A 27,876-nucleotide genomic window follows, 5' to 3' on the forward strand; every position below is an offset into this window, starting at 1 on the left:
GTCAAGGTAGGTGTGTGTGTGTGTGTGTGTGTGTGTGTGTGTGTGTGTGTGTGTGTGTGTCAGATGGTTGAGTCTAAAGGGATCAGGGACCCTGTTTTGTGGCTCCCGCTTACTGTGTGTGTTCATGTGCCTCTTCCCTGTAACTGTCCTGCAGGGCTGTGGTGTTCGTGGTGGATAGTGCAACGTTCCAGCGGGAGGTGAAAGATGTGGCCGAGTTTCTGTATCAAGTCCTCATCGACAGCATGGGTCTGAAGAACTCACCATCCTTCTTAATAGCCTGCAATAAGCAAGGTGCTTCCCGGCGATGGCAGTGGATTGGTCTAGGATTGAATTAGCTTGTTTACCTGCAGTTGGTACTGTCAGCATGGGGAGGGGTATTCATAAATTAAGGGATTAACTCTTAATCTATTTCTATTACTTTCCCATCATCCTTTTGCCAGGCTGTCCTAAGGACTGGCAGCCAAGGGGCTGTTCTGTTATACCCTCTTTCATGATACAGTGCTTTTTATTTTAAAGATCATACATTATTTTACTTCACCAAATGTTAGTTTGTGAGGCTATGTACTGTCAGTTCTGGAAAGATGGTTGGGTCTCTCCATACATGAACCTTACCCCTAAGCAGGGTCCACCAGAGGGAACTGCAGCCTTCTCCTGAGTCCGTCTTCAGCTCTGAGACCAGTTCAGAGTTCTTTCACAAGTGCATTTCTTAGGAGCCCGAAGCATTTCTCAGAAGTGATTAAAAAAAAAAAAAAAAAAAAAAAAAAAATCCTTATAATACATGCTGTAGGCATTACTTTAAAATTATTTTTATGTGTATGGGTGTTTGCCTGCATGTACGTCTGTGAGCATTGTGAGTGTCTGGTACCTGAGGAAATCAGAAGAGGGCTTTGGATCTGCTGGGACTGGAGTGACAAACAGTTGTGAGCTGCCATGTGGATGCTGGGAATTGAACTATGGTCCTCTGGAAGAGCATCCAGTGCTCTTACCTCTGAGCCTACTCTCCAGCCCCGGCTGTCACCTCTTTCTCTATTTTGTATAAGTAAGGCACTCAGTACTGATTTGGCTTGGGCTTTGTGTTACTCCTGAGCTTGTTTCTAACCTACAATGTACTTCACGCTTACCATGGCATCTAAATATACGCTGGCTGTGTGAGGTTCACTTTAAACGGTGGATAAGATGGTGTGTGTTGAAAGTTCTCATCAAATGTCAGTCTAGGTGCTGGTAAGCTTGCTTTCTTTAAACTGACTGGACAAGTGTAAGTATGGAAAGGCTTGTAAGGTGTGGAAACTTTAAGCTTGATTAGTTTTAGGGTCACTAGCACTAAAACAATGTTTTATTGCATTTAATATTATAAAGCATTTTTCAAAAAACCACAAATACAGTATGTACTTTGATAGAGAAAGAAACAGCAATAAAAAGTGCTTTAATGAAGGAATAGGAGGTGAACGTCCCGGTATAAATAGGAATTTTCTCTCTGTGCTGGAAGTCCAAGGAGAAGACACATTGTGGTTTAAACTAGAACAATGTTCTTATTTTTTCCACAGATATTGCAATGGCAAAATCAGCAAAGTTAATTCAGCAGCAGCTTGAAAAGGAACTGTAAGTGTGCATGTGTACTCCTAGCAAAAAAAAAGTTCTGATACTAAATTGTTCAAGGGTTGAAGTCTATCACCTTTGGTTGTGTATGATTATCAAAATTATAGTCAGGATTGGTATAGAATATATATTGAATAACTTATGAAAGAACTAGTGGAATTATAAAAAACTAATGATATTTCATGACTTATTGAAATCATTAGCTTATTTTGTTTTAATCACCATTACTCTTTTATAGTTGGAAGGTTTTAGAGACTTAATTTTATTTCAGTGAATGAAGGTATTTGTTCATACAGTAAGGCTTATAAAACAGTATAAAAGGTACAGATAATATGTACAAAATAATGACATTAAATAAAAACTGAGGGTCAGAGGAAAAGGGAAGTAAAAAAATTAAAAGCCATGGGAAGGTGCATGTGGTCCCCCATACCTGTAGTCCCAGGAGTCAGGAAACAGGGAGGCCATGAGTCCCTGGCCTGCCTGGACTGTAATAGTGAGAGCCTGTCCCAGAAAATAAAATTTAAAATGTAGCCACTGGAAATTATTATTGACAGAGCAAGAACACTTAGGAAGAATATAAAAGTCTACATTACTGTTTTAGTTTCTTACTGTTTTCAAGCTATTGGCAATAGAATAGTATTTCTGTTGTTGAAAAACTTGTGAGCGAGATAACTGAGCGTTAAGGAATCAAGCAAGCTTCTGTGCTGTGCTGATTTCTAAGAACTAAAATGCTTATTTGCAGAAGAAAAGACCAACACAGTAATGCCAGTTACATTTTCTTACTGCTTTTGTAAAAGTAAGACTTTTGAGATAGGGTCTTATGTAGTCCTGGCTGTCCTGGAACTCGCTCTGTAGACCAGGCAGGCCTCAAACTCATAGAGATCTGCCTGCCTCTGCCTCCCCAGTGCTGGGATTTAAAGGTGTGCACCACCATGTATGTCCAGCATCTCATTTTAATTGGATGTAGTCTAGTATTTATAAAAATTAGTCCCTGGCAGGAGGAAGCATGCTGCCTGTGTGCTCTCTAACAGGGCCAGCAGGTGGCAGTAAAATGAATTAATTTGAGGTTTTCCTACTTAAAAGCAGAATGGATGAGACTTTGAAGTCAGTGATGTGTGAACTTTATATCCAAGAAGACTCATGATACAAAGCTCCCATATCCCTGTGAAGTTTCCAAACTTGAGTTTTTTAATACAGCATACATTTAATGTTGTCATTCAGGAGATCTTAGAAGCGGAATCAGACTTTAAAAAGCTGGTGTGGCCTGGGTCCCCTAACCCACTGACATCTGGCTAACAGACAGGTTGAACCTGTCTCACCTGTCTGTCTGAAACAGTGGTTCGTGGATAAAAAGGATAAGCCAGCAATGTCACCAGTGAATTGACGATTAGCCTGTCAGTCTTCATGGTACTGATGGATTGCCTGACTTGTCCCTTTGCCCCACAGAAACACCTTACGAGTCACCCGGTCGGCTGCTCCCAGCACACTGGACAGTTCCAGTACTGCACCTGCTCAGCTGGGAAAGAAAGGCAAAGAGTTTGAATTCTCCCAGCTGCCCCTCAAAGTGGAGTTCCTGGAATGCAGTGCCAAGGGTGGACGTGGGGATGCTGGCTCTGCTGACATCCAGGACTTGGAGAAGTGGCTGGCCAAGATCGCCTGAGGGGCAGCCCTGGCTGCAAACCTTGGTCAGCTGTGACTGACTGGCAGCTGGGGAAGGGCTGTGGTTGTGTGGAGCCGATAAAGAGGGAGCAAGATGTGTCTGCAGCGTCTCCGTGTTCTAGAAAAAATTATAGCAGCCTGAGAGCCGTTGTCCCTCCCTTTCAGCTCCTTCCTCAACCAGTCCTTTTTATTTAACTCTGTTCTCCCTTTGGTAGCCGTAGACTGCTGTAACTGTGACAGCATTGCAGAGAGGCCACTACCACGAGAATAGGCTCATCTGGAAAGTTCTTGTCCTCTGCCTCTCTGCTCCAGTCCCTTTTCCTGGAACCAGACCTGCCTGTTTATGGAACCAGTTAATTTCCAGTTGCCCCTGGCATTTTGGCACGATACTCTGTCAGTTCTTAGAGAAAGTCTCGGATGTAAAGGTAGTTACAGTGAGGGTGGGTTCAGAGCCACAGGGGACAGTTGACAGTGTTCTTCATGGGCTCAGGGGCCGTCTCCACTCCAGCTTAGATTCAAAAGCCTCCTGGGAACCCTTCAGCCCCACACGATGGATGTAAGAGCCAACTCCACGGACACTCATGCCTTAGTGTATCCTAGAGGCCCCCTGTGGAGAGCTGGGGCCAGCATACTGCCACCTCTGGGGCGGGCAGACCCCAAGCTGTCTGCCTATGCTACTGGATCAGCTCCTGTTATGTCAACTCAGATGCTGTGGGACAGAACAGACTGAAAACACCCACTGTATACACTTTTCATGTATTCATGCTTTCAAAAAATTGCCTTTCAAAGTAATGCTGTCTTAAACATTTGCACTTTCATGCTTTAACAAATGACTGGTACCTGCTGGACCTTGGTGGCTCATGACTTTGATCCCAGCTCTCGGGAGGCAGAGGCAGGCAGATCTCTATGAGTTCAAGGCCAGCCTGCTCTACAGAGCGAGTTCCCAGAGCAATACAGAGAAATCCTGTCTCCAAAAAACAAATAAGAAAGACTGGTATCTTGATAAATAACTCTTATCTGAAAGCAGTAAGTCCAGTGATAAGTGAGTACAGATAGGAACCTGAACTAGGATTCAAGCTCAACTCTAGGTTACCTGCGCCTACAGACTGCTGTGTATATACAGACATGCTCTTGTCTCTTGTCGAACTTGGAGACAGGTCTCACTAAAGAGATGTCGTCAGAGAGCCATGGCTTGGGGTGCAGTACCTCTGGGAGCATGCACGGAAGCATCTATGCTGGCCTTGGGGACCAGAGAGTCACAGGATAAACACACAGGGTGTCCCTATGCAGTCCTGCCCAAGCCTCTGCCAGCCATGGCATGGCCTCCCTGTGGATCACTTGGGCTGACAGTACACTCTCAGACTGCTGCTATTCCCAGCATTAAGTGCTCAGGCCTCTGACCTTAAAACATTTCTTTCTGGTGTGTGAGACAAGTACACTACAAAATGGGTAAGTAGGGAGATGACCCTGTCCTCTCTACCGGAAACCAGAATTGCTGCTAGGATTCTTACAGCTCTGTGGACACTGCTGTTCGTGTTAGCCAAGTGAGAGCATAATGAATGACACATCACAGTAGGTGCTCTGGGAGGGGGGAAAGGTAGATGTCTAATTGAACTTTTTCTGGGTAACAGAGTGATTTTATTTACTGGGAGAATAGGCACATCAAAAAAGTGATGAGGACGGAGAACAGGATTCATAGCCCAAAGGTGGTCTTACGCAAAAGTAAGCCGGGCAGGGCTGGAAACTAGCTTGGTAGATTGTTTGCCTAGTGCTGTAAAACCCAGTTGTAAAGGAAGGCTTGAAGTGTTCCACTTCTGGAATCTTCTTTGGAGCATGCACATAGATCCAAGAATCTCACCACTGGCCAGACCTCATTCTGGCTCTTTTAAGCCATGGCAGTGGTAGCTTCTCACTACCAGGTGCCTCAGTTTCTGGAAGGGCCTCAGCTCTTAATGAACAACAGCTGGGGGGGGGGGGGTCCTGCCACTGCTTCCCAAGGCCTGCTGCCGCAGCTCCTGACATGAGATATTCTGTTGACATCACTTGGCCCAGAATGTGCTTCTTCCCTTGGTTTTGTTGTTTCTTAGAGAACTGTCTAATCCCCCGCTTTAGGTTCTTTAGGTTCGTCCCCGTGCTCACCTAAAGCGGCATTTATGCTGCCCCATGTTGCCTCTGCTGCTCCCCCACTCCGTGCCAGCCATGCAGTCCTAGGTAAGCCACTAATCCTATAGCCTCAACACCCGCTATGGTCCCACCACACAAGCACCTAGCTGTGTTCTAGTGACCCTAAGAAAATACGTGCGTGTGTGTGTGTGTGTGTGTGTGTGTGTGTGTGTGTGTGTGTACATATATCCAAGAGTACAAGGTTTCCCTGACATACAACATTTAGACTTAGCAAACAGTGGCCACTCTTGCAGTGATGAGGAAAGCCACCCAGTAGCCCCTGCCCTTGCCACTCTGCACTTTAAGTGGAACAATCACAATGTCACCCTGTGCACACTTGCAGTACCTCAGTCTTGGGACTGCGGGGCAGCTGTGCTACCATCTTACCTAGAGAGAGCAACAGCTCCTTCAGGGGTGTGAAGCCTTGTGGCTCTGGACTGAAGCTGTTACTTTCGCCTGGCACAGTCATGGTCTCAGGCCCTCTGCCCTCCACCCCTGGCCATCCCCTGAACCTGCCCACTTCACACCTTATAGCCAGACGCCAATCTAAGGCAGTATGCGGGGGGCCTTTGTATCTTCTCCCTGCTGCTAATCAGTAGTGGCCTTGAGGTGGCAAATTGGAGTGTTCCAGAACTTTTAGAACCTTTCCATGGGAAAGATCACTGGTGAACTTAGCGGCACTTCCAGCATTCTCAGAACCAGAGAGGAGCTCAGGGCACCTGCTGGGATGGAGGAGGTGAAGACCTGTCCGCTAACTGGGGGGTGGTCATGGTTGGTGCTAACTGAAAGGTGATCGTGATTACTTGGAAGTTCTTGCCTTTAAAGGGTAGTCTGGAAACCATCAAAAGGATAAGTGAGAAACCTAGACCCTGCACTCTGCCTTCTTAACCCAACCCTGTCAAGTAGAGTGTGGGGGTGATGATAAATATGCTTATAAGTCCTGGTCCCTCCTGGAGTTTCCCTGACCATCTACTGTTTGAATCTAACAGACAGACGAGGCTGTGCATAAAATCACTGGCCCACAGGTTTTTTAAGAGCCAGTGGAGAACCCAAGTGAGCAGGGACAAAAGGCAAAAGGCCCTGTGTGGGGGACACACCACTCAGACATGAGAGGGCCTTTGAAGAATCCGCTTTTAAGTCCTCTATATATAACTGCGCCACTTAGAAACAGTCGACAAGAAGCTTTTGTGTTGAGAATTAGGACAGTTTATTGTTTGACCAACATGCTGAGTCTTTTCCACATATTACACAGTTGAATGTAAAGTCAATATGGCCACTTTGCCTTCTGAGCCCATTACAGATGGAAATGCCACCCTCTGTTCCTCACTTTAAAGAACAGGTGAAGTAAGAAGTCAACATACAATAGGCGGACTGGCCTTTGTTGCGATGGAGTCTTCTTGCCTCCTGAAGGGACCATCTGAACTCCGGCTGCAAGGGTTTCCTGATACCAAAGGGCCTGGAGTCCAAGGAGTTTGCACGTGTGTGTGTGTGTGTGTGTGTGTGTGTGTGTGTGTGTGTGTGTGCAATACAATGCAGGTAGATCTGGGGACCACCCTTTACAGTGAAGAAGTCCCAAATGCACCTCTATTCTCTCTAGCTACTCAGGCTGGGAATAATCTTATGTTCTGGCCACAGAGTGGAAGTGGCCGAAGGGACATGAGCACAAATGCAGTCCAGTCTGTACACCTAGGTCAGAAGAATGCCAACACAGGTTTGGATCATTCCTGGCTTGCAGGTGATCTTGTCTGTTTTGGCTCTCCCGCCTGTGAAACAGGAAGGGTTTGGTTCCCGGTGCTGTGGCCCAGTGACTGTGTCTCCCATTCTTCCAGGAGAGGTAGTTTGGAAACTATGAGCATTGCACCCTGAGCATTTGACACACTCAGACATGCTCCTCACTCGCTGGCTTTTGTAGCTCTGTCTTCCCATCTCCAGCTACCTGGTCTTCCTGACAGCCTCTCCCCCTTCCATATGGAGAAGGAATAAACCGCTCTACCTGCAGGATGCTGAAGCCAGCAGCGCCGTCCCCATGCTGTCGCACTGGATATTAGAGGACATGTACTGTCTAGAGCTCTGACATTAGTTAGCCACTGAGTAACAGACACTGTGCCCAATTGTCTACACTACTAGCTGCCACCTTGCAACCCTTATCTCTGTTGCCCAAGACCTTTAACTGATGTGGCCATGGCTTCTCTAATCTTGGGATATTGCTGACATGTTTAAGGATGGCGGCAGGAAGGGAGTAATGACTGTGACAGCAGTGTGGTTCTAACCACCAGACATTGTTGCTCCTGGTGGCCTCAGCAATATTAGCACTGGGGACACTGATGTCACGCCTTCATCTCGCTGTGCCACCTGCCTTTTCAATCTTAGACTTTTCCTGCAATGCTCACAGAAGTTCTGCTGACAGCTCTCCTCCAAGACTCCTAGGAAGAGGGCTGTGCCCATCTGCCAGGCCAGGTTCAAATGTCCAGGGAGGGAGAGGAACTGAATTACTAAGTTGAGATCAGGAACTAAGAGGAACCCTCCATTTTGTCTTGTGACTGATCTGGATTCAGCAAAGATGGGGACGCTGAGATAATTTCAGGACATCGTCAAGAGGACCTGACCAGATCCTACTTATAAGTAGGACAATGGTGGTGGTGGTGGTAAACGAGACAGCCCAGGAGCAACACAGTTCTGTGTGGGGCCTGGATGCCTTAATGGCTTTTAGGGGAGGGGATGGGCTGAGGAGCAGGCCAGGCCACCACTGGGGTGGGAGAGCAATGGGGTAGTACCCTCACTCTCCGAGGCAACGGGGCTGGATACCCTAAACTCGAGGGGGGGTTTGTGTGTATGAGCTAGAAAGGCAGGGTTCCTTAGGCCCACATCAACCAGGATGGCATTCACCAAGGCCTCTGCTGTTCCTAACGGCAGGCCATGATGCCTGAGACTGCGCACTAGAGAAGGGGACTGATTTGCTACTTGGAGTTATAGGTTATTCCTCAGTGCCAAGAAGACTAAAATCTATCCTACAGTCATCCCTTGAGACGTGGTACACAGCCCTGTCAGTGGGGCTCTGCCAGAGGCTGCTGGCAAAGCCTGTCACTGCCAACCAGGCTGCTGCCATCACAGGCTAAGTGTGCCTTCTTTAAACAAGCACCACTTAGGGTGGGGTGCCCACGCGGAGGGGACACTGGCCCACAAAGGCATGCACACCTGTGCACACAGGTACATAAAGCAGTGGCGACGATCGTTGTGTGGACAGGTTTCGATTGTATTTTAACACATCTATGCACTATTTTATTGAAGGCAAGACGACAAGTTATTTGACAATATTGAGTATTTCTTATTTCAATACACTGCATACTTTTGAACTTCCAAAAGGAATCACAATGCAAGTTCCAACTTGAGAGCGGGGGCGACAGGAATATACATTGAGCACATGTATATGAGAGGATGTGTGGGGCAGGGAGGGGTATACACAAGTCTATCTCTATGTATAATTATGTACACACATAAAAAAGCTAAACACGTGACGTTTCCATTACACTTGTACATTGGTCCTTGCCTTCTGGAAGGGCTACCCAGGAGGTTCCTGCTTCCTCTCTTCTTCACCAGAACTGGCTCTGACGCTCCCCTAGCATGGAGAAGCACGGCACGCCCACTCACAAAATCAGCCCCCCCTCCCCCTCGCCATGTAGGCTGCCATTTTGAACTCATTTCTGAGAAGTTCCATAATTCATTCCAACCCCCTTGCTGGAGTCCTGCCCTGTGGCTGCATTTACCCTGCCCATCATCGGTCTGGAGAAGAGCCAGTGCTATGGGGCTGGGATGTTTGATTAGTCACTGCCCCTGTCTGTCTTTGGGCAGGCCTGGGGCAGTGAGTCTAGGAGCATTTAGAATGTGAATTACTTTACCTCGAGGAGAGCACTCTGTTAGAGCCTTTGAAGGTCTTTAAGACTAAAGCAGTCTCAGGAACGCGTGGAAATAGCAAAGACGGTTTGCTGCGGGCAGGTTGTACAGTGCCCTGGGCAACCTTCTGGAAACCCCACAGTAACCCCAAGATGCCTGTGGTGCAGCCACAACACTCCCAAAGTTACTCTTACAAAGATTTCAAATGTACCATGCCAGGGGTGGAAACACATCAAGGAACCAATGTTTCCACAACAGAGGGTCTGAGGACACATACTGTTGAGAGTCTGGGCAGACATCCTTCACCTCCCCAATCACGGGTGGATGGATGGCGTGTGCCCCAGGCTTCAGAAGCATCTCTGAGCCACCCAGCCTCACACATTGAGTTGGCTAGTCAGCCTAACTACATGTGCCAACTGTTGGGCCAGTAGGTTACAACATTTGAGAACCCCACACTGCCTCAGCCCTCAACTGCCAGGAGCACCCCATCCTTCCAGGAACTTCTCGCTCTGCTCGTCACTGGGTCAGCACAGAGAACACATGGTTGGTTGCCTGTGCTCTCTGTCGCCATGTTTTTTCAGGGGAGGAGACAGGCAGAATTGCTGCTGATGCTACAGTCCACGGGCCTTCATTTCCACTCAGGGGCCAGCTAATGCGTCCCACTCTGTTGAGGAAGGACTGAACAATGCCCCCTCTAAGGCTGTTTTGTTAAACTAGAGTCTGATTTGACTGAGGGGAGCCTGGGTAGAGGGCTAGGATGGTCTGAGTCATGTGACCCAGGACTGGAACCTAATTAGTATCGTTCAGTTAATTGCTTTAATTTACAGGGCTGGGGGTGGGAGGAAGGTAGAGATGACACACAGTTCCAAGAGAACAGGAAGGAAGAGGTGTGTGGAGAGGTTCTCTATTAAGTTTACAAATATACAAAAACAAAAACAAAAAAAAGCACATCTTTCAAATAAAAATGACTACTTTTTTTATCTGGCAAAAAGTTTGTATACACATGATTTAAATTTTTTTTTTAATTTTAACAGTTTTTGGCAATCTTAATAAAGTACAATATATTACAACCAAACCAAAAAATAGTTGTTTAGGTAACAGCTGTTAAGAGTGACGTGGTCCCTGATGCCCAGCCTCCCTCCCCATGTCCCACCCTACTCCTAGAGAGAGAGAGAGAGAAAAGAAAGATCCTCCCATTCATAAACTCATTTCCCACCCCATTAGGAAGCTAACCAATAGGAGGCAATACAAGTGAGTAGTGTTGAGGAAGCCGAGTGGGCTCTGCATTAGCAGGAGCAGCCACCCTCGCTGGCTGGGGGCTCCTGGGGCTTGTCCAGCTTGATGTCAATCACTGTAGGAGGCTGGCTAAGGAAGATGACGGTCACCAAGATGCTACTCTGTCCCTCTGCAAACCTCCAGATGCAAGCTCTTAGCTCAGCTGGAGTAGGAAGGAACTGTCCGTTTCCCACCCTTCTCTCTACCTCCGCCTGCCTCCATCCCCCAAACTGTCTACCCAGAGCAAAACTTGGGCCGTGACATAGGCCAGGGATGGTCTGTCTCAGAAGCTTTCCCTAGTGACTGCTGAATGGTGCTCAAACTCCAACACCAAGCCTTGGTCTCAGCCTCATTAACTGCTGGCCCTACCGCTGAGGTTCTTTTGGAATAGCGTAGCCCAAAGTTCACATTGTCTCTCCTTGCCTCGGCTGTTAGGAAGTTCACAGGCAGTATTTCGCCCCTTCTAACAATCACTCAGCACAGTATGTATTTTGAGTGTGATTTTTCTCCCTTTATTTTCTTTATATTGTATGGGTGTACACATGAAACCGTAAGGTCTACTTGGTTGGCACGTGTGTATGTATGTGTACCCACACTTCTGATGCCATGGTGGAGGACACGTAAGTAAGCAGGCAGTGAACACTATCCCTCCTTCCCTCTCCCATTCAGCCCAGCCTTGTCCTGTCCTATCCCGCAGTCCTCCACGCCCCAAATGTCTACAAATACTTCCCAGACTGTCCCCATGTTGTTCCCTGCCAGCTGTGGCTCTTGATGGCCCTCACTGATCCTAGTGCCCTCTAGTTCCTGGCTTGCACTGTTGGCCCTGGGGACAGGCCTCACTGGGGTCTCCTCATCTTCCACAGGTGACCCTCTGAGCCTGCCCAGCACACTCTCAGCAGAGTGGCATTCCTACACCAGCTCAGTGACACCCACAGCATAACCTGAAGCAGAGACGCAGCATCCAAGATCTCTCATACTAGCATTCAGGCCTTCCCATTAGTCTGGCTTGACTCCTGCCCTCCATCATACATGGAGTCCCAGCAGTCAAAACTGTCCCCTTCTTCAACAAATTCTATACTTTCCTTCCTTCTAGAAATACTTCACCCAGCCCTTCCCCACCCAGATTCCTGCCCTTTCCCTACCTGTAAGTGCCCTCATTTTAAGCTGAGGCTTGCACCCATGTTACCCTCTTTGTGGAGCATCTTTGGGCTACAGTGAACAGCTCCTCTGCTCCTGGTGTGAGGCCCAAGAGATGTGTCACCTAACATCAGCATCAGACTTCAGAGTTGCAAATAAAACACCCATCATCCAGACTGGAGGCTGAGGGGTCTGGGTGAAACCCAAGGCTACCTGTCTTTCCCACCAAGAGTTTGTCTACTTACTTACTTGTACTGGGGATCGAACCCAGGGCCTCAGACACATCAAGCATGTACTCAACAACCAGCTGTACCTCCTGCCCAGTTTTGCTTTCAATGAGTAGGTTTTTCTAAAATCCTTTCATGGGCTTCTCTACTTCAGTCTCACTCGTGTAAGGTCCTGGCTGCTACTTTGTTGTGGTACCCTCTGAGGGTGCAGGATGCTTGTAGCACCCCTGATCTCTACCCACCAGATGCCAGATACACCTGCTTCCCAGTCCCCTAACTTACCATAACCAAAGTCGTCCGCAGTATTTGCTCAATACCCCTCATGAAGGAGGGGTCAGAGTCAGTCCAAGCTGAGATGCACTGGTCTAGCTGGAAGGCTGGCTGGTGCTACGGCATGACACTCTGTCCCATATGGGAGTGGCCTGACTACTGTTCCAAAGGAAATCTTCCACGGGGCAATCTGAGGCACAATACTTTTGTACACCACATAGTGTTTTTGGACTGTGTCTAAAATCTCCTGAGAAACCTGTGAAAAAATACATTTTCATGGGCCCCACATTGGTGGATCTGGAGATGGGTATACAGGTTGAGTTATTAAGAAGTTCTCTGGAACATTCCAATGCATGACACCTGGGAAGTCATTGCTATAAACACTGGATAATTCCAAAATGGCGCTGTTCAGAAGAACCTGTGATGGTGGGCTACTCTATATCTGCATGTCCAGTATGGTGGCCACTAGCAACGCTGGCAACTGAGGGCTTGGATAATGCGGGCACAATCAAGAGACTAAAATTTTAAAGTACGTGTGTGTGTGTGTGTGTGTGTGTGTGTGTAAAATGGGGTGTCTTACTAAATATGGAGCTAGGATGGTGGTCAGTAAGCCCCACTGAGCCTTCTGTCTCTGTTCCCCATAGTACTGGGATTACAGCTGTGTGTGGCCTTGTCTGGGTTTTTACACGGGTGTTGGGGATTCAAACTCGGGTCTTCAGGCTTGCTCAGCAAGTGCTCTAACTCACCGACCCATCTCCACATGCTGAAACTTAACTTTTATTTTAACTCAATTTTAATTATAATATTGGGAGACTACAATATTATAAAGCACAACTTTAAATAATTTACTGCAAGCTTTTGCACATACAAACATGAATGTTTCTTTTTTGTAATGCCATGTGCCACTGAAATACTGTGCTCAAGGGTTGCTTTTGATTGAAAAGATGGGTTAGAACAGGAGGATTGGCTTCTCAATAGTCCCCAGAAGAGGAGATTCTCTGAGGAGATGTGCCATAGAACTTGAGATGCGCATACCCTATGCTTTTCTGTAAGCAGAACAGAGTGTGGCTGCTCATCGCTCTGAACCCAGTATGGTGCACAGGTTACACTAGGGACTCCCATCACTAGCTGATGGGAGATGTCACTCTGTAAATATGTTTCTCTTATTGGTTAATGAATAAAGCACTGTTGGCAAATAGGAAGGCAAGACAGACGGGACTAGGACACAAGGAGGATTCTGGGAGATGTAGTGGAGAGGAGTCAAGATGTAGGATGTGAGAGAAGAGATCCAGACCCTGTCTCTGGTAAGATCACGTGGAAACACTTAGATTGATAGAAATGGGTTAATATTTAAGACAGAGCTAGCCAATAAAAAGCTCTAGCCATTGGCCAACAGCTTTCTAACTAATAGGGTCTCTGTGTGTTATTTTGGGGCTGATGCAGCTGTGGGACCAGGCTGGCGGGAAGGTGCTTGTAAAAACTAACCACATCAAGGACCACTGTCTGATGGTTCCTGAACAGTGATGGGTCCAGACAACCTCTTACCATCTTCTCTGCCCCAGAACTTCCGGTGCTATGGGGGACAGGGTTCTGTGTTTCTGGGGGGTGGGGTCAAAGCTCCTCACTGCTCTATTAGAGGATAGTGGCCACAGGATACAAACATTTGGACTTTGTCACAGCTCTGCAAGCTTACCAGCTGGGAGGTCTGGGGCACGCTCTGCCCTGCTTGGGAGGCACCTGGGAAGGGTATGACTGCATCTGCCAGACAGAGAATCACATAGGACAAACAGACACAGCCCAGACTGCTCTGTGTGATCTGCTTGCTATCTGCTCAGCACTCTTCCCCTAGAGCCGAGTGTGATGCTAGGTACACTAGAATGCCATGCTAAGGGTCACTCTGAAGTGGGAGTCCATGTGACCTGATTGTTGGTCCCACGTGGACCATGTTCTTGGAGGACATGAATGAATGGCCACCACTCACCCAGGCAGGTTGGCTTTGCCTTTGGAATGGGCAGGACAGAGGGAGGCTATGACAGAGAGAGGCTATTTGTCCCTCACAGTGTGCACAGCGGGGGTCATCACACCTATTGCCTACTTGGTCTCTTCTTGACCCTGCAGGTGGGTTTCTGTATTATCCTGCAACTCAGAGGTTCTACAAACAGCTCCTGACACTGGGGGCGGGGTCTTTACTCCAAGGAATGTAGCCAGGCTCAGCCATGCAATGAGAGTGGAGAGACATTCTCTGCAGCCCCCCCAGTCTGTTTCTGTCTCCTTACTTGCAAGTGACTGACCAACGGGGTGACACACCCGAGTCTGCCCCTTGGTTTCCTGTTGGCCTCTGAAGCACACAGATACTGTTTGCCCTCGGGCATTACTAGGATACTTGGTCCTTGGGGGCTCGAGTGTGTCTCAGGCTCACCCTTGCGGCAACTGCTAGGTCCTTATTTCCTACCCTGCACCGGGTGCATGGAGCAGAGGAAAGGGACGGACGGGCACAGCCATCTCCATGGCTTCTCACATTACGACAGATGTTTCCTTTGTTTTCGCCATCATCAGCCTGAAGGTGCTCTTCGAACCACTTGGGTCATTCTGTGACCCTCAGTGGGTGTCTCCCTCAGAGACCTCTACTGATAAGTGGAGTAGCTGGGAAGCTACCTTGCAGGGACATACCCCATTCTGGAAGATGTACGGTGGGGTTGAGTGTCTAGTCTCTCGGGCCTTACCCAGGGCCATCTGACTAACTTCAAAGGAAGCCTGTTTGTGGGCAATGCTTCTAATTGTATCCTCTCAGGTGCCCTTTGAGAGACAGTGCCCCATAACGGAAGCCTCATTGTGAACCCCAAATCCCTAAGTTGCATTCGATGTGCCTTTAAGTAAACCATTCTACCTCTATGAACCCTGGTTTCAGTCCCTGGGTGTTAGCTAGGTTTCAGTCACTGTGGGAATGCTGTGCGAGCTTGTTCCACAGAGCGGTGGGAGATGGAGGAAGCTCTGACAAGCCGAAATCAAATGCTCACGTTATGGAAGCATTCTTGCCTGGGATCTCCTTAGACTCACGAAACACACATTGTGTTCACTATAAAGCAAGACAGAGCCACTGTTTCCCTACCCCTCCCCTCCCCACAACATTGCTACATAGCCCTTGCCCGTCTTCACTGCTGGGAAAGAGGCAGTGGCCTTGGTTAGAGCTGGGTGGGAGCTCAGAGGCCATAGAGCCCATCCCGCTGCTGAACAGAGGTGGCCTGGCTATCTGTATCAGTCCAGGAAAGGCTGGGCTGGAGGCAGGTAGTATTCATTTGTTCTCCTGAAACACCAAGTAAAGCATGGACTTTGGGGGCCATCTTTTTCTTTCTATTCACGTGTTAAAGGAAAAGGATACTCCCTTCTTTGCTCTTCTCTTGGACATTCTCCATGCCGGGCAGAGCCGATGCCACACGTCGGAAGAGCTGCAGGCAGGAGATGCAGGGTGAGACCCACCCAGTCCCGCTCCTCCCCTCTCCTCCCCTCTCCGGCTCTCCTCTCCTCCTTTCCTCGTGTGTATGGATCTTAGGCATTAATTCCCAGTCTGTCCGCTGACTGTGTGCCCCGCAGTGCAGGCTTGTTCTGAGCCCTTTGCTGTCACCATAGTCCCTCACCATGCTAGTCCTGGAAGGACTTAGGGTGTTTGCAGGGAGAGGGGACGGGGTTAGGGAGACAGCCCAGCTAATAAAGTGTTTGCCACACAAGCATGAGGCCCCGACTTCAATCCCCAGAAACCACTTTAAAAGCCGGGGACAGTGGCACACACTTTGTAATCCCAGTGCCGGGGTGGCAGAGACAGGTAGGTTCCCAAGGGCTCACTCCCTGACACCCTAGCTGAACTGGAGCACTCCAGATAAAACGAAAGGCCCTGGCTCAAAATACAATGTAGACGACTCCCGAGGAATGACACCAGAAGTTAACCTGTGGCCCGCGCAGTTGCAAACACACACATGCCCAAACATACTGCAAAACTGTGACTTCTCCCACAGGCAGGCTGGTCACAGGCAGTCAGCAGGGGGCATGACAGTGACTGCAAAGGACCTGTCTAGTGCAGACATTACCCAGGTCCTTCAGTAGGCTTCTGTCTATTACCCTCACATGGAGACTAGGGGAGAAAATCAGTTTCTGGCCTGATTTAAGACAAATCACATTCCTCAGGGACACTGGGGCAGCCAGATCTGGGTAGCCAGGGCCACAGCCACCGTGAGGGACCCGAGAATGCCACCATGATACTATGGGTTTGTGTGGATGCGTAGTGTGCAGGATTTTGCTTGTAGATAGTGTGCGTGCGTGCGTGTGTGTGTGTGTGTGTGTGTGTGTGCGCGCGTGTGTATGTGTGTGTGTGTGCGTGCGTGCGTGTGTATGTGTGTGCGTGTGTGTAAGCATATGAGGGAAGAGGTGTGCATATGGTATGGTGAATGTCATGAATATGAGAAAGAGACCACGGGAAGCAAGTGCATGGAGTATGGGTTCATGTGAGAGTCTACCTCACATGAACCCATGTGTGCATGAGAACAGCAGGGGACCAGGAAGGTGGAAGCTGGCAGGGACAACAGCTTGAAAGTAACACCTGCAGGCAGAAGCTCAGAGCAGAGAAGATTCTGGACTGGCCTGGACATCTGGGTCACACCCCCCCCCACACACACACCCCACCCTGAGTGTATATGTTAAAATCTCATTCCCAGCAGAACTGTCTAAAGACGCTCTGCCTTAAGGAGCCCTCCTGACTGGGACTATGGCCTTGACAAAAAGCCCGAGGAAGCCTTCGAGTTCCTTTCCTGTGAGGAAACAGCTAGAAGGTGTCAAACATGGTTGAGGGGGTAGGGATAGGAAAGACACTAAGTTTACCAGCACCTTCAACCTGACTCCTCAGCTTTCAGAGCAGGGAGAAATAATTTTCTGTTGTCTATCTGCTACACAGCCTGTGGTGATTTGTAAAACCAGCCAGATTTAACCCCTGCCCAAATCCTTGCCCAGATTTCAAATCATTCCAGGATGGGAAAAGGGACCAGCCTCTCCTTGGCCCGGAGGACTGTGCAGATGCTACCTGCTCTATGCCTAATGCTGCCCTCTCTTTCCATTTCCCATGACACCACTGGACCCAAAGGGCAGCACCTCCAGGACCTCAGGCTCAAGTCTGATACTCATGGAGACGGGGAAGGAGCTGGGATGGATGGAGCTGCTGAGAGCCCTCCAATTGGGCACTGGGTTCCAGATGCCGTGGGTCTCCCTAATGTTGCCATAAGTGTCCCCTCTACTCTGTCCCTTCTAGCTACCTGTCACCCTTGTTCTCTGAGGCCACCAGCACTATCAACATGGAGTGAACCATCACTATCTCCTAAAGGCCGACTGGTGCCCAGGTTTGCCTGATGTTCCTGGGAAATCTGGGGTCGCAGTAGATACCACAGCAAGCCGCTCTCCTTGCTCAAGAGTCTCCTTCCTGTGCTGCAGGCACCCTCCTGCCAGGCCTCTGCTCCCATAAGCCCCACCCATGGCACCCTTCCTCCTTGCCACCTTGCCCTCCTCATGCTCCAACACAGGGATTCTCGCCTAGCTAGGGCCGTGGGCCCCTTTCAAAAGCCTGCAGACTCCCTTTCATAAGTAAAGTCAGTTTTGGAGACCGTAAAGGAAACCGCTTGGTTCTGAATGAAACTTCCCGAATGTTTAAGGATCATAAATCTGTGCCATGGGTGACATCTGCGTCTCCTTAGGGACACATTAAACAGCAGGCTTAGCTAGTGGGAGGCTGAGTCCCACAAGGGTGTAACAGATGTGCAGGATGCCTGGCACACAGTGAAGCAAGTAGAAGACACCTGTGGTTTCTGTCAGTGAGACTCACCGCACTCACTGCTAAGACCGGGACTGGCTGTCTTTGTCCCTCACTGAGGATCAGGGGACAGATGAGTGAGTAGTCACAATACAGGATTTTCTTAAGCCCAGGGAGCCTGAGCAGCTCATGAACTACTCGGGTTCTGTAGATCCCAGCTGAACAGGACTGCTCCAGCCCCGGCTCCACCTCCTCCTCCCTGCTATGGTCCCCAGATGCCACGGGGACCTCTTTGCTCCACTTCTCAGTTGTCCTTTGTGGCCCCGCTCAAGACATAAACCCAACGAGTTAATCAGACTAAATACCTTGCGTTCTCATTTGAAGTGAGATGCTAGGAACCACAGCTTTTTCAGCCATGCTGGACCCTCATCCACACAAGCTGCTACAGGGACCCACACCTGATCACAGCCGTGCAGACCAGTGACTGATGGCGTCTGCATGGCTCCCAAGCTGAGTGCTGCCCTCACAGTACCTGCTTTATCAGCCCTGGCAGTCACTGCCATCCCCCACTGCTCAGAGTAATAGGTTTATGGACTAGCTGGCTGCCATGACCTGGTCATTGGCCAACCCAGGGCAAGGAAGGTCCCAGGTGACGGCTTCTAGATCCGAGCAAGCCAGGAACCTGGCCAGCTGAATCCTCACCTGCTTCACGTTGTAGCCGGTCTTCGCGCTGGTCTCGATAAACATAACGCTCAGTTCTTTGGCCCGCTGCTCCCCTTCCTCGATGGTTATCTGCCTAGAAATGACGGGGAGAGGGACAGGTCAGGTGGCAGAGAAGCAACCCTGGCAGACGCGAGGAGGCAACCTGAGATGCAGGACTGTGGGCGGACAGAAGGAGCCTGCCAGGTCCCTTGGTCAGCCCTGAAGACAGGCTCGCTGGCCACGGATCCTTGACAAAGCTCTAGCCATAGTCTGTCCGGTAAGAAAGTGGTGCCTGAGCATAGAGAACTTCTGGCCCCTTTCCATATCTCTTCCATGTCTTCTGAACTAGGGATCGGGGCTGTCCCCCCCCCACCCCCTTTTAAGGAAGGGTCACGGGTAGCCCAGGCTGGCCTTGAATTAGTGAGGTAGCAAAGAATGACACTGAACTTCTGATCCTCCTGTGGGTGTATTGCACCAAGCCTGGTTTTGGTGCTGGGGATTGTACCCAGGGCTTTCATGCAGGGAAGACAGGCGCTCTACAGCTGAGCCACATCCCACAGCCTTCCTCTGAAGCCATTAGAACTGGAGCTCCTGGACACTCACAGCCTTTCTTGGGAGGAATCATCAGTGTCCCTTTCCTAATGCAAACACCAAAACTAAAAGTAACCCCCCCAGCTCCCAGGCCCACAGCTCTGCAGAGGAGCCAATTTCCTTCCCCTCTGGGCAGGACTCTCATCCCTGACTCAGATTATGTCTTAAATGGACAGGGGCACTGTAAGAAACCCATGTGCTATGTCAGAAATCATGACACACGGCCGTATCTATCCAAGTTAGCACAGAGTTCTGAGAGTGGACACCAATGGAAAGGACACTTTAGTGAGCAGGGACATTGGAGAGCAGCTATGGAGAAGCCTCTTCTGGTAACACTCCACGCCCAGACACAGGATAAACCAGGATGCGGACTGGGGACAAGGTCTGTGTTCTGCTGACACGCCACAGACTCATTCCTGAGTACCTGGGTTTCAGGTCCCACGTTAGTGCAGGGCTTTAATGGGGACAGGAGCTCCAGCCCAGGGGGCCAATGTGTCAGAGGCTATTTTGGGACTGTAATGGGAACATCTGTGCAACAGGTCCCGGTCTCACCCTGCCTTTGTGGGGCTGAGGAAGACGGAACTTTGAGATGAGAGGCTTGCGGTGTGTGGGGTCTAAAGGCCATGTCAGTGTTCCTGTGTGTGGAGGCAAGCCTTGCCGTTCTCTTCACCTCAGACCTCCTGGGCCACGGACAGGTGAGGAAGCATGATCCCGCAAGCCACAGCACCTCCATTGTGTAGCGCCTACCTCTTGTCAGCCAGATCCGTCTTGTTGCCCACAAGCATGATGATCACGTCACTGCCCCTCTCTGTCCGGACATCATCGATCCACTTAGAAGTCTGCTGGAAGGAGTTGAGATCTAGAAGCAGGAAGTGGGGACAGAGTGAGAATGAGCGGTCCCAGAGGCAAGCGGGTGCCTAGACACAAGCCCAATCTCCACATTCTAATTAGGCCGGGGCTATACAGGGAAGCAGGGTCTGCTGTGACCCTGGAGAGCCTGCAACACTGCTCAGTCACCGGAGGGAGAGAAGTCACCATATCTGGGAAGCTAGGCTGTCCTGTTACCATTTCTACACAACAGTGACTCTAGAGGCCACACAAGAGTCAGAGGTGATGTGAGGCCCAAGCAGAGGGTGGAAATGAAGGTGTGGGGCCTGGCTAAGCTGTGGACCAGAGCGGAGGACACAGCTGTCTCTCCTAGGAGATGCTGTCTCTCCACGGGATGCTCAAGGGAATCTGAGCATCCCGGGCCCAGTTGGCTTGGGAAGAGAACCTTCAACCCTGCGGGGAGAGGTGGGAGGAAGTCCACCCCAGAGGCGCATGAATCCAGAAGCAAGTCATCTAAGGGCAGCAGCATCTCCCTCAGAAGAGTCACAGGGTGACACCCAAGCTCAGCACCTGGAGGAAGGGAGGTGGCTGTTCTCCACAGCCAGTGACACAGGTCCTTTAGCTCCCACCTGTGTACATAGAGCCTGCAGTTAGGGAGACGCAGGGGGAAGGCAGACCTGACGCGGCAGGCTGGAGCCGTGGGCCAGGAATTCCCCTTCCCCTTGTGATGTCAGGCTCCTCACAGCATCCTCCATGACTGAAGCCAGCCTCTGTATAAGGCCTGCCCCAACCTCTGGGCCCCCAATGAGCCTGTGAAGCCCTCTCAAGACCCACGTGTGCAAGAAGAGCTGCCTCTAGGGATCCCTGCGGAGAACTGGTACATATGACAGCCAGGGCCATGGAGGGCACAGAGGGTTAACCTTGTGAGCACCTGCCTCCCCCACACGAGGGACCCTGTGTTGTTCAGCCGTGCCTGCCATAGGAGTTTGAAGGACAGTGAACTCACTAGTGGAAAAGGTAACTCACCACCCCCACACTGAGCACATGAACACACACGCACGTACGCACGCACATATACACACACTCACGTACACACAGGTCTGGTCCGAGTCACATTGGACCCCAAGAGCTCCCTCACGCCAACATAGACCCCCTACTCACTAGTGATGTCATACACCACAACAGCCACTGTGGAGTCCCGGATGTAGCTGGGGATCAGGCTGCGGAACCTCTCTTGCCCGGCTGTATCCCAGAGCTGCAGTCTAACCTACAATGTCAAGGCAGAGGCGTCAGTGGAGTGGTGGCGCTCTCCTCGGAGAGGGGGCTGGAGACCCAGACCCCATGATGCTGGCACTGCCAGGTCCATCCCAGTCTTGGCAGAGATGTCCAAGAATGCCCAGCTGGGGGCTCTGTTGGCTAAATCTGACAATGCCCCCTTTGTTTTTCCCGGGACGGAGACCAGGGACTTACCGTACGGTCTTCCAAGTACATGGTTTTTGACAAGAAGTCAATCCCGATGGTTGCCTGTTAAAGAACAGCACAGGGAGGTCAAATGGACTCATACAAAGGAGCCAAAAGCCCAGGGACCCCAGGGCGTGGTACAGACAGCAGAAGGGCACCCACGCAAGCCCCTCCACTGGCCACAGACACCCTTTTCCTAGGAGGGAGCCTGAGCAAACTATGGGTGAGGATAGGTTTTTGTTTCTGTTTTCAGAGAAGAATATTCTATGCAGAGGGAGGGAAAAATGTTTCAGGAAGGGCGAGAGGGCACGGGGCATGGAAGAGAGAGGCTTCCCAGGAGCAGCCCACCAAATAGAGCTTCCTGCTGCCTCAAGCACCCCCCAGCTCCCACAACCTCTCTCCTAAACTTGGACTTGGGTTCATCGTTGCTATCGGGAGGGTTTGCATGGGCGGAACTCGCCACTGCACTGAATGGAGAGCAGCGTGTCCCGCCTCGGGTGGGGGTACTGAGCCCCAACCACAACAGTGTCTGACAGAAAACCCAGCCAGTTCTTTGCTCCCCATGCCGCCAAGTCAAGGGCTGCCACTCATACCTTGTGCCACCCGAGGCCTCTTCTGTCCTAGTGGGCAACCCCACCTCTCTGGTCCTTACCTGCATCCTGTGTCTCTAAGATACTGTCCTTGTGAAATGGAGCTAACAGCACTGAGTAGTAACGAAGCCTCAGACAGTCAGACAGTCAGAACATAACATCAGCAGTATGTTCCACCCTGGGCCTGGAGTCACCTCATAAAATACACACAGCTTTGGAGGAACCTTCACCCCAGTGAATAGGCTCAGTATCAAGCACGGTGGGCAGCAAGATGCCACCTTGATTAAAGGAAGGAGATAGATGGTTTCATATTTTCTCGGATGCTGAGATGAAGAGAGTATGTTGTACGCTGGCATCTGAGTGAACAGTTGCATCTTGGGTAATTTTTTGCTCCCCCATTACATATTTTTATATCTTTAATAATAGACAGCTAACCGTTACAAATTTAGAAGAAAAAAATATCCTTGAGCCAGCCACACGTGATGGGCCACATCTGTAATCCCAGCTCTTTGGAGATAGAGGAAGGAGGAACATGAGTCTGAAGCCAACCTGAGCTACCCCTGAGTCTTTATTTAAAAAAAAAGAAAAAAAAATCTTTGAAAGCAAAGGTTGTGAAACCCTGCAGTGAATGCAGAAGACACACCTGTAAATACAGGGATCTCGGTCACCTTGATTTAGAATCACCTAGGGGACACACCTTTGAGCTGTCTGTGAGAGCATTTCCAAGAGAAGGTTATCTGAGCAGGAAGATCCGCCCTGAATGGGAGCACCACCCATGGCTGGGCTGGGCTGGGGTCCCAGACTGAAGGAAAAGGAGGAACAGAGAGGAAGCACCATGTGCCCTTTCCTCCCTCCCCCCTCCTCTCCCTCTCCCTTTCCCCCTACGGACTGGTTAGGGTTTTTTGTTTGTTTGTCAACTTGATATGAACTAGAAAACTAGAGGGAATCTCAATTGGCTCCATCAGATTAGTCTCGCCTGGCCTGTGGAAATGTCTTCGGGATACTTTTTCTTGATTAACGGCTGATGTGGGAAATCCCAGCCCATTGTGGGTGGGGCCACCCCCTGGGCATGTGATCCTAGGTGGAGGTTGAGCAAGTCATGAGGAGCAAGCCAGCATCCTCCAGCGGCTCTGCATCAGCTCCTGCTTCCGGGTTCCTGCCACCCATCTTTGCCATGGTGACTGCAAGCCCTTCTCAAACTGTGACCCCAAATAAGTTTTTCCTTCCTTAAGTTGCCACTTCCCAGGTATTTGGTCACAGTAAAGTATCAGATGCCACCTCATTCTAGAATGAATGTGCAACTCACAGCTCAAAAGCTACACCCATATGGTAGACCCCACCCAATCTGGTCCTGACTGTGGGCACGAAAGACAAGACACAACCCAATCCAGTTGTGGGTGTGGGGAAAAAATGGCAAGACTGGGTAAGCTGGAGGACATGCCTCACGACTTCACCAGTCAGTGCGAAGCTGGGAAAAATCCATGCTGAAATCTTGCCATCACTAGCCCGGCTATGCAGTGTCCTGCCAGGCACAGTCATGGGAAGCAAATCTAAAACCGATGAACACTTGCACACAGGGCCTTGTTCCCAAGTGGCCACACATTTTCTTTCATCAGTGAGTGGACCGACAACTCCGTGTCCACTCGGAACCTGAAGGAATGTGCCAAGTGCGCAGGAATTTCCACTTCTCCATGTGCCGCAGGATCCTTTCAAGGCACCAAACTGTAGTGACCCTGAACCGAAACCAGATGCCTAGGCTCCAGATCAGAGGTGGGGGCTGCCAGCATTCCCCTAATACAGAGATAGAGAAATGCATAGCTGAGCTGGTGGCTGTCCCTGTCACAGGCCATGTTTCCCATGGCTGCAGGGTGGCTACATTCTGATCAAAGGATGAGAAACTGATGAGTCTGTGATGAGTCCTTGGTGGGTTAGTGCGATCCCACCCACCCTCTTTCCCACTGCTTGGAATGCAGATGCTGCGGTGAGTGACAACGGCTCACCCAGGTGGGTATGACGGGGAAGGAAGGGTGACTGCTTGACAGAGCCTGACCTGTGCAGAGTTACCTCAGCAGCACTGGCCTGCACACACTTATTCTTGCTGCATGAGAGAGTCCATCTTCTGTTTTGTTCAAGTCACTTCTGCCAACACAGCGTAACTAACCTTAATCAACAGAGTGAAGGACCATGGACAATCATATCCCCAAAGGTCGGCACCTGGGTGGCGACAAGGATGTTACGGATAATAACTGTGACGGTGACAACCCTTTTCCCCCTTGTGTGCACATAAGACAGACACCTCACTGCTGTGGAGCGGGGAGGGGTCATCAGATATTATGACAAGGATCACGCCACTGGATCAAGCCACAGCCGTGCATAGCCCAGTGGCTTCCATCATCAAAACACTCACTGAACTACATCCTACATCTCTATTCAGCCTCAACGTAGTCTGACCAAAGAGAAGATAATGAGAAAACCAATACTGAGAGGGACCACTTCCTACTCCCCCAGCTTTCTCCCACCTGTCTGGTCTTCGAGCTACTACTTAAGTGCAATCCTTCACCTGGTAGCTGTCGCTCCCTAAGGCCTGTTCTGGCCACTTGTTAGGACGTCAATCTGAAATGTCCCAGAGGCCTGCGTTTTGAATGCAGGTGGTGTTAGCTGGTGGTGTTAGCTCGGAAGGGTGCAGGACTTTCGGAATGGGGCATACCTGGTGGAAGTAGTTGGGGAGGGGTGGCCTGGGAAGGTTATACACAGTGTCTGCCCTCCCTCCTTCCTGAGCTGCCTCAGTGACATCAGGTGCCTCTACTGCATGCTGCTACGGCTGGCATGGACTGAAAGCCATTGGAAAACCAGGAGCCAGAATGAATCTTTCTTCCTTCAAGCTGTTTCTGTCGGAGCAATGCAAGAGTAACAAGGGCAGAATTGGCCCTAGGGAAGTGGCACCATTACTGTAACTAATCCTACCACGTGGTTTATCTGCCCTTGAAACTGGCTTGCCAGAGACTTGTCACTCTGCTGAGAACTTGGAGGATCGGAAGGCTGACAATACAATATGGACAGCAAAGAAGACTCTTGCGGTCTTAGGTAGGGACAAGGACTTGACTGGGAACTGGTCTACAGAGGCCACTTGTGTCTGATGAAGAATTTGTTTGCATTCTACCCGTGTGCTGAAAATTCCATGTGGCTTTCACAGGCAACGGAGAAAACGCAAAACAGCTTAGCACTCAGCCTGTGGGATAGTTCTGGCTGCTTTGAGCTAGGTTTATAGTGAGAATCAGGAGCAAAAAAAGCAGAGAAGAGTTTTTAAAATTGGGATTTGGTCCTGAAAGGAAGGTGAAGATGTTTAAAGCTATGGATAAGGGGAGGATGGGCAAGGCAGGCCACTGACGTTAACGTCGCGGCATCAATAAGAAGCTACATATCTGCCACAGGACAGATGACCTCAGAGTGAGTCCCCGCCCAGGATGTAAAACTGAAGACTCACTTGAAGTATTTTCCTTCAAAAGGAGACTGACTTTTGAAAAGAGTCACCGGAGAGCCGCAGTAGAAGAGGGCCACCTAGGGAAAAGTTTCTCTTCGTTCCAGGTTTGGTTACTCCAGTACTTGGGCCGAGGCGGCTATGACCTAAAAGGTCCTAGCGGGCATCGGACTTTGGAATTATCCACTGGGTGCTAGTTTTCAGTGTATGGAATGCAAGAGTTTGAAGGTCTTGCGCCTACGTTTCTAAGGAATGCTTGCTAGTGAGACCAAACGATGTGCCCCAGATTCAGGACACGGAGCTACAAGGTTTAATGTTTTCCCTGCTGTTAGTCCTGCTTTGGTTCAAACTTGATATTCTTCCTACTTTACAGGTCACAGCTAAGAGATTATTTTAAGCCTCGGTAGAGACTTTAGATTTAGACTTTTGATCAATGTTGAGACTAGGAGGCCTCCTGAAGTTGGAATATATACAACTCTGTATTACAAGCCATGAGCCTTCAGCAGCCAGGATGGGATATTATAGTTAGAATCTAAAGCGTCTCTCACAGGCTTAGGTTTTGAGCATTTGTTTCCCACCTGGTGGTATTATTTGGGGAAGATTTGGAGCCTTTGGGAAGTAGGACCTGGCTGGTGGAAACATAGGGTGGGTGTCTGGCATGCACACCAGTTTATACCTGGTTCCTGCCTTGTTCTCTCTGCTTCACGGGCTGTCGTGACATGAGGAGCCTCTACCACAAGCTCACACTGCTGCAAGTCTATTTGCCTTTCCCTGTCCACGAAGGACTGGATTCTTCTGAAACCATGAGCCAAAATAAACCTTTCTTTCTGTATCTTGTGGCAAAGACATAAGAAATACAAATATAGCTCTCCGCCCAGCCAGGCCGCTTATCTGGAGCATAGACAACCGAGAGGTTACAGGTGTGCATGACGGTGACAAAGCACAGGTATCACTTCTGGCTGTAACTGACACACCACTCTCTTAAACTCATATTTCAAAGCTTTGCAGATTACATCAGGGCATTCTATAAATTCAAGAGATAACAATTTGCAAGCACTTCAGAGCGATCCCAAACCAGTGAATAACGGAGGGATTACAGTCTCTGGGGAAGCAAAGAGAACTGAGTGGAGCCTGTATTAAAGTCATCACGGCCACCAAGTAAAAGAGAGCAGCTACACAAAGAAGGAAACTGAATCATGATAAAGAGGGGGCAAGGTCATTTCTTTCTTTCTGAGTTTAAAACCAACAACATTAGAGTGTAGAGAGATGGCTCAGCAGTTAAGAACACTAGCTGTTCTTGCAGAGGACCCAGGTTCAGTTCCCAGAACCTACAACTCCCTACAGTTCTTGTTCCAGGGCATCTAGCGCCCTCTCCTGGCCCCCACCAGCACTACACACACACACACACACACACACACACACACACACACACACACACACACACACACATTTTCATACATGCAGGCAAAACACTCGTCCACACAAGATAAAGAGAAATCTTAAAACACAAAACTATACAAAACCAAAACCTGACTCCATTCCTCCCTGCTGCTCCTAGGAAACAGTCTGAACACATGTGACCAACTGTTCGGGGCCCACCACTGGCTTTTTATGGCCTCACTCTCCTCCATACAATGGTATAATGCTGATTGGAATTCCCATACTATTTTATATTTTTTTGTTTATTTTGTATATATTTGTGCATCCATGCACATAATGGCTCTTGCGTGAAGGTCAAAGGGCAATTTTCAGGAGTCAGTTCCCTCCTTCCACCTTGTGTGTCTGGGGATCAAACTCAGGTCATCAGCCTTGGCATCAGGCACCTTTATCCACGAGTCAGCTTGCAGGCCTCTCCCATGTCACCTTGAGTGTCTGTTTTCTGGTGCTGTCCCTCCCTTGAAATGCTATTCCACAGTCAGTATTCCTCTAGAATTTGAGGTCTTTTCCTCTGCAAATCACATTCTGAACTCTCAGGCCAGTCCAGAGACTACTCAATACTTTCTCTACTACTAAAGAGTGAAGGTCTCAGACTGGCTGATCTCTGCCACTGGTCAACGGTGTGGTGCTCCCCAGCTGTAGCTTGCTGATGGTGTGCTTCAGAATCACCTGGAAGCTTTTTCAACACCGAGATTCCCGAGCCCGCTCAGGTAGACACAAGCACAAGCTCTAGATGTCAGTCTGGGAACTAGAATGATAGACGAGTTCTCAGAACATTCACTT

At 49.6% G+C, this 27,876-nt stretch overlaps 2 protein-coding genes across 2 annotated transcripts in view; one reads left to right on the forward strand and one right to left on the reverse strand.

The window, feature by feature from the left end:
* The window catches only part of LOC127213207 (serotransferrin), a 40,188-nt gene extending 36,826 nt beyond the window's left edge, over positions 1 to 3,362 (forward strand). Inside the window, exons 22-24 of the mRNA XM_051173516.1 lie at positions 155 to 291; positions 1,545 to 1,599; positions 3,043 to 3,362. Of these exons, the coding sequence (XP_051029473.1) occupies positions 155 to 291; positions 1,545 to 1,599; positions 3,043 to 3,256 (406 nt within the window). The 3' untranslated portion in view covers positions 3,257 to 3,362. The remainder of the gene's footprint in view (positions 1 to 154; positions 292 to 1,544; positions 1,600 to 3,042) is intronic.
* Positions 3,363 to 8,669: 5,307 nt separating this feature from the next.
* The window catches only part of Rab6b (RAB6B, member RAS oncogene family), a 57,777-nt gene continuing 38,570 nt past the window's right edge, over positions 8,670 to 27,876 (reverse strand). The window contains exons 3-8 of the mRNA XM_051206099.1: positions 21,598 to 21,651; positions 21,289 to 21,394; positions 20,047 to 20,158; positions 18,709 to 18,802; positions 15,598 to 15,664; positions 8,670 to 10,660 (exon numbers count right to left, since the gene is read on the reverse strand). Coding sequence (XP_051062056.1) covers positions 10,596 to 10,660; positions 15,598 to 15,664; positions 18,709 to 18,802; positions 20,047 to 20,158; positions 21,289 to 21,394; positions 21,598 to 21,651 — 498 coding nt within the window. The 3' untranslated portion in view covers positions 8,670 to 10,595. The remainder of the gene's footprint in view (positions 10,661 to 15,597; positions 15,665 to 18,708; positions 18,803 to 20,046; positions 20,159 to 21,288; positions 21,395 to 21,597; positions 21,652 to 27,876) is intronic.

This window comes from Phodopus roborovskii, unplaced genomic scaffold, assembly GCF_943737965.1.
Source record: "Phodopus roborovskii unplaced genomic scaffold, PHOROB, whole genome shotgun sequence".
NCBI lineage: Eukaryota > Metazoa > Chordata > Mammalia > Rodentia > Cricetidae > Phodopus > Phodopus roborovskii.